The sequence below is a fragment of the Limulus polyphemus genome, unplaced genomic scaffold, assembly GCF_000517525.1.
Source record: "Limulus polyphemus unplaced genomic scaffold, Limulus_polyphemus-2.1.2 Scaffold6308, whole genome shotgun sequence".
NCBI classification, from domain to species: Eukaryota; Metazoa; Arthropoda; class Merostomata; order Xiphosura; family Limulidae; genus Limulus; species Limulus polyphemus.
In genome coordinates this window covers 25,877-32,298 of record NW_013671918.1, presented here as the reverse complement: position 1 = coordinate 32,298, position 6,422 = coordinate 25,877, and the positions used below count along the sequence as shown (strand labels likewise).

Below are 6,422 nucleotides of genomic sequence, written 5' to 3'. Positions count from 1 at the left end.
TTAATGTATTTGTTTATTAAACGTTGGCTATTTTTCTTTAATACATCTGTTAGCCCTCAAATAGCTCAACGCGAAATTCCTCAAAACAAGCCACTGTTTATTGGAACTATGTACTATATATACATATGTTATTTCTGGTCACAACCATTGTCAAGGCGAACACGTGTATTGTTGTTTTTTATAATAAAAACCTTTTTTCCCAAATATTAGAAATATATTCATCATATATTAATATATTTCCAAGATCCCCAGAAACCTTTAACGGTAAATTTATGTTTTCACATTTTTTTCACATTTGTTAATGAATCACTTACATACACTCCAGTTTGCACAATTATAATAGCATATTTATTGTAAGAATCGTTGCGCCAGGCTTACATCGGTATGCCAGTATTTGTTACTTAAGTTTTGCGTGTTATGGCTTTCAAGGTTTAATACAACTTTTCTACTTTTACGTCATTGTTCAGAATATAATCAGTATTGTTCAGTAAACTAATTAGTAAAATAAGCTTTGTCAATCTCTAGAACAAGAATAAACGCAAATATACAAATATAAATTATTCGAAAAAAACGACACTTTGTTTGGAGCAAATATTTTGGTTTTTTTTTGTTGTTGATAAAATCACTTAACCTCGGGTACATTTTAAGTACTTGTAATCATTCATGGCTTATTAAAAACCAGCAATCCAAAAATACACTACAAGTGAGTGTGCTTTGCTTTCGGCCAGTCGCATTTCTTTTCAACTGTGTTGAAGCTGAGAGCATTTGGACACTCCTTCATATTTGGAATACCTCCCCTACACTGGATGTACTTAGAAGACACAAATGGATACTCAAAAAGACCATTCAGCTGCGGGCATTTCCACTTCTTGGTAATAAGTTCCTCATCTGAAACTCCTGGGATCTCCTTCGGCCAAGGATAATCTGAAAACAACAGAGGAAGCCCGTGCATTTAAAAATGTAATGAAAATTTTAAAATCAGTAGTCTAAACTTGGTTTCAAAAATGTTAGGGGAAGGAACGGTAGAATGTGGTTATAACACGTTCTTCACAAACAGTTTATATATATATATTGTCTAAATAGGTGAAAAATAGGTGTTGTTCAAACATGTGAGGAGGAGAGGGACATCCGTTAATGAAAAATAAGAAAGGAAGCCAAGTTATCCCAGTTACCTACTAAACGCTGAGCCCAAGTCTTCCCAGTTATCTACTAAACACTGAGCCCAAGTCTTTCCAGTTATCCACTAAACACTGAGCCCAAGTCTTCCCAGTTATCTAATTAACACTGAGCTTAAAACGTCTGACAAGTGGGTGCAGTGTTTGTGCATTATTAATTTTCCCAGTATATGAAGGCTCGGCATATTATCTTTCAGCTGAGCAAAGCAAATATTTCAAACGCTTTTGTTAACCAAAACGTAAGAGACAAAGCTAGTGTAGATATTTTGTATAGATAAATAACTTGATACAATTCTACAAAACACGATTCAACACAGTCAGCTATTTTAATTCTGAAACGCCGCTAATGTAAACCCGAAACTTTTATCAGTACGATACAAGTTGGTTTGTTTCGACCTGCTTGTCAAACAATGAATCAATTTCAGCCTTTTGAATATTGCGTCCATTAAGATGTCACACTATCAAATGTGTCTATGCACGTCAAAATTGTTTTTCTTGTAACAAAGATGATAATGATTCGTTTCATTCAACTGACATGTGGTAGCTATATATTTGTTGAAAATGAATGACATCTTAGCTCTTGTATATGAGGTTGAAACAGATGTTTGATCATGAACTTGCAGATTATGTGTTCTGTGAGGGTGTCAAGAGTGTGCACAAGGGGGTGACAACTAGAGGCACCTCCCTCGCAACTTATGCATACGGATTTTGTCATTTTGACTGACCTTGTTACCGTCAAGTAAGCAGAATGTACATGTGTATGTCGATATGGTAAATATGTGTGCTTGTCCCCCCTCCCCTACTTCATAGCGGTCACATTTAAACAACACCCAGAACCCAAGTGTTGTAATTGTGGGGAACACCACACTGCCAACTACAAGGGCTGTCAAAAATATAAAAACAAGAATATATGAAATTAAAAACCCAAACGCACAAAATTAAATACAGCCAGAACCACCACAAACAATACAGAAAAAGACACTATTACCAACACCACAAGCACAAAAAAACAACATACGTCACAGCTGTCACGAACAAAGTAACGAAACAAAAGGAAAATAACAATGAAATACAAACCGAAGTTGCCCCAGAAAGCAACAAAATAACACAAGAAAAGTCAAAAACAACAACAAAACCAAATGAAAAAAAAATAAGGATACGACATTAATTAACGTTCTAAAAACCATAGCCACTGAATTCATGGAAGAATTCTCAAATCCATCCAGAACAGGCAGCTGTATAGACATCCTATTAAAAATACTAATTGATAAGATTCAAACATATCTTCCATAAATTCTGCTGACAATAACAAACACACTAAAAAATTAAATTCACGGTGACACATGTCAACATCCAAGGTGCACTTGCTTCCAAGAAACATGAGATTGAAGATCTAACCAACACTATTAAACCAGACATACTTATAATTAGCGAAACTTTTTTAATATGTTACACATAGATTCAAAATTAAAGGCTACACTACTATCAGAAAAGATAGAATAAACAGAACTGACCACAACAGAGGTATTCTCCTATTATATAAGTCACAACTTATTGTATCACAAGTGGAAATACCTTCCACAAATGAATGTATAATCATAGATGTCCTAACTGAAAATGCCATAAAAATAACGGAAGCAGGTATCTACTGCTCACCGAGCAAAAACATAGATATTAAGTTCTTGTGTGACTTAAATAGCCATAACTAAAATATGATAATAACAGGAGACTTAAACAGTAAACACAGAATATTTAATTGCAAAGAAACTAACGCTAATAGAAGAATATTATTTAATTAACTAACTAATACCAACACAGTCTTATTAAATGATGCTTCCCCGACACATATATCAGACGCATATGGCACCAGCGATATCCTGGATCTATGCCTATGTTCGTTTAATATGAGTCGAACATTCGTAAATTTTCAAGTAGGACAAGACATAGATAGTGATCATCTACCGGTATGGTGTATCTTCAGTGTCATCCCCCATACAAATAAATCAATAGAAACCGAAAAATTTAATTATATGAAAGCAAATTGGATACAATATCAAAAAATCATAGCCAATATGCTACCCAAAACAAAAGTATGTGAAGCCGCGGAAGCATTCGAAATAAATGCATACTGGCATACAGTCACCGAGTGTCTACAAACGGCAGCAAAACAGACAATACCCAAACTCAAACAACCAAAAACAACACAAACATGGCAACCTCACACACAAATCATAGAAATGGTAAAAGAAAGAAGAAAACTACGCAGACAATTCATGCAAACCCGAAATACAACACTTAAAACACAAATAAACACAATACGGAACAAAATACGAAATGAAGTCCGTCAACTAAAGCAAGATAGTTGGGACAATTTCTGCTCCCAACTAAATGATAAAACCGACCCAAAAAAGTTCTGGAACCACCTAAAAAGATTCACCAATACAAGAAACACTAATAGTAACTATCTACCCCTAGAAACACAAAATAAGACAGCATACACAAACACCGAAAAGGCAAAAGTTTTCAAAGAACACCTACCAAACACATTCAAAACACACAATGAACCAGACATGAATGTACATTTCTACAACAAAGTTAACAACCACATTAAACAAAACATAACCATATACACACTAAAATTTCCAATTAACATACAAAACACAAGTATCACATTAAATGAAATAGACAATCCAATTACAGATCTATTAACAAAAACAATTACAGAAACAGAAGTTTAACAAGCCATTAAAACCACCAAAAACAAAGCACCAGGAGAAGACGGCATACAGGCCATCCTCCTCAAGAAAGGCACTCGGAGATTATATGGACACCTTACACCACTTTTTAATTTATCACTAAGTTCTGGATATACCCCGGTTTCTTGGAAGCAAGCGATCGTATTAATGTTCCACAAAGAAGAAAAACCAGCAAATAAACCAAACAACTACCGCCGATCAGCCTGACCACCTGCGTAGGCAAAATTCTAGAATGAATAATAAGCAATAGACTTTCAAATTACCTAGAAGTCACTTCAAAATTACCCCAAAACTCAAAATGGTTTTAGAAAATTCAGACAGACAACTGATCATCTGGTTAGACTAATAGAAACAATAATAGATAGCTTTAATAAAAATGAATGCACTGTCGCCTGCTTTCTCGATGTCGAGAAAGCTATCGACACTGTATGACACAATGGTCTCAGGTTCCGTATGACAGAATTGGAACTACCGCGGGTGATTATTCGCTGGCTATCCAACTTCTTGGATAATATAACATGTAAAATAAATGTAAGGGGAATCTACTCTGAGGCATTTACCCTAGAGGCAGGCGTATCCCAAGGAGGAGTAGTTAGCCCTATTCTATTCATCATGTATGTGAGTAATATGCCTCTAAAAGACCCAAATCAAGGATGTGCATCACAATTCGCGGACGATGTTGCGATATGTAAAAGTGTCCTCACCCCATCCAGAGCAACAACAAATCTACAACCACTATTAAAGAATATGGAAGAATACTATCAAAAATATAGTATAAAAATAAACGTCCCGTAAAGCCAATTACTAACCTTCACAAGATTAATAAAACACAAAAAAGACCCACCTAAACTATATATGAATGGAACACTTCTCCAGACCACAACATCTGCAAAATTCTTAGGATTAACTTTCGACCCAAAACTGACGTGGGTAAAACAAACAAATAATATATTAACAAAAATATGGAAACGCACAAATTATGCAAGAAGTCTAACAGGCAAAACCCAGGGAACATCACCTGACAACATTATTAAAATATACAAAACATATATACGTCCCATAATAGAATACGCCAGCCCTGCATGGATAAACATAGTTCCAAAACACATAAATAAACTACAAACTATACAAAACACACTAATCACCACAGCATACAAAGTCCCCCGCAGTACCTCATCAAAATTTATGCACAGATATGCAAATATACAAACAATAGATAGACTCTTGCATAATACTCTAAATTACTTTGAGTAAAATTAGCAAAAGAATGATATACTCTGTGAACTTTATCGCTACTACATACATGGTGGAAGGAGACCTAAGTACCTCTCACCTGTAAACATTTAATTTAGAATTAAGGATTTAATAAGGCCACCTATCACTAGACCTTAAAACCCTACACTAGTTAGAATCTAAGAACAATACATTTAATAGGGTATTTTATGTCAAATGAATTCGATTAGCTTCTAACTAGTGAAATGTGTTATGTGTGTTATGGAACTGACTCAAGAGATATAATGCAAAACACAGAATGTAACTATCGATACCTACATGGACATTGCCCTGAAAGGGGTCGGAGCAAGTGCGGTTTACTCCGACGCTCATGTTGTATAAACACCAACATTCACTGTTGATTAAACACAGTCCGGAAAAGAGGAAGAGGTCACTATGAGCCTGACCCTCCTAAGTCGCAAAGACCTAAAATCCCGATATTGAGAGAGAGAGAGAAGTGTTGACCTTGTTATCAGTGGCAAGGAAAGGTGGTGGATAGAACTTTCCATTATGTAGCTTCTATACTTAACTAGCATTATCATGGCGCTAGCTTTATGTCATATAAACCATGTGCCCTAACTTGTAATATCGACGTAAAACTAAAATAATATAATTTTTGTTCTATATGATTCTTGGTATCGTCTTTGCATATCAGAAAATTTGCCCACTTTCACTTAGTCACTTGTACTTGTTATACCACTCTTTTGTTTTACTTATTACAAAAAGAATACACTAACCTGAAACCTAGGTAAAGAGGCATAGTTATAAATATATATACACTTTTGGCGCCCCACCTCTGAAATGTTTTGATTATTTGTTTTATAATTCATTACCCACTTAATGACAGTAACATAAATAATTAATTACCGCCTTACACAGGCCTAAAATAAAGTCACAATATAACATCTCACGATATCACAACTGTAAATCCGAAACTAATGAAGTATAGCCTACTAGGTGTACTTACATAAATTGTAAACCATTTTGATATTTATGTCATCCAGTATTGTTCAAAGTCACTTAGCTAGATTAATCTTTCGAGCATGCAGAATAAATTTCTGTTATATCCCTAGTTTGAAACTTATGTTTCATCTGAGAAGCCAGTCACTTGTGGTGTACATGGATTATAAAACAGATTGATAAAATACTACTTAAGTTTATAAATAACAAATTTCATTAGTTTACAAAACTGTGCATATACTTAACTAGATATAGTACA

At 34.6% G+C, this 6,422-nt stretch overlaps 1 protein-coding gene across 1 annotated transcript in view; it reads right to left on the bottom strand.

Annotated features, from left to right (window-relative positions):
• Positions 1-331: 331 nt before the first annotated feature.
• The window catches only part of LOC111089458 (protein obstructor-E-like), a 23,565-nt gene continuing 17,474 nt past the window's right edge, over positions 332-6,422 (bottom strand). Inside the window, exon 5 of the mRNA XM_022401996.1 lies at positions 332-924. Coding sequence (XP_022257704.1) covers positions 698-924 — 227 coding nt within the window. The 3' untranslated portion in view covers positions 332-697. The remainder of the gene's footprint in view (positions 925-6,422) is intronic.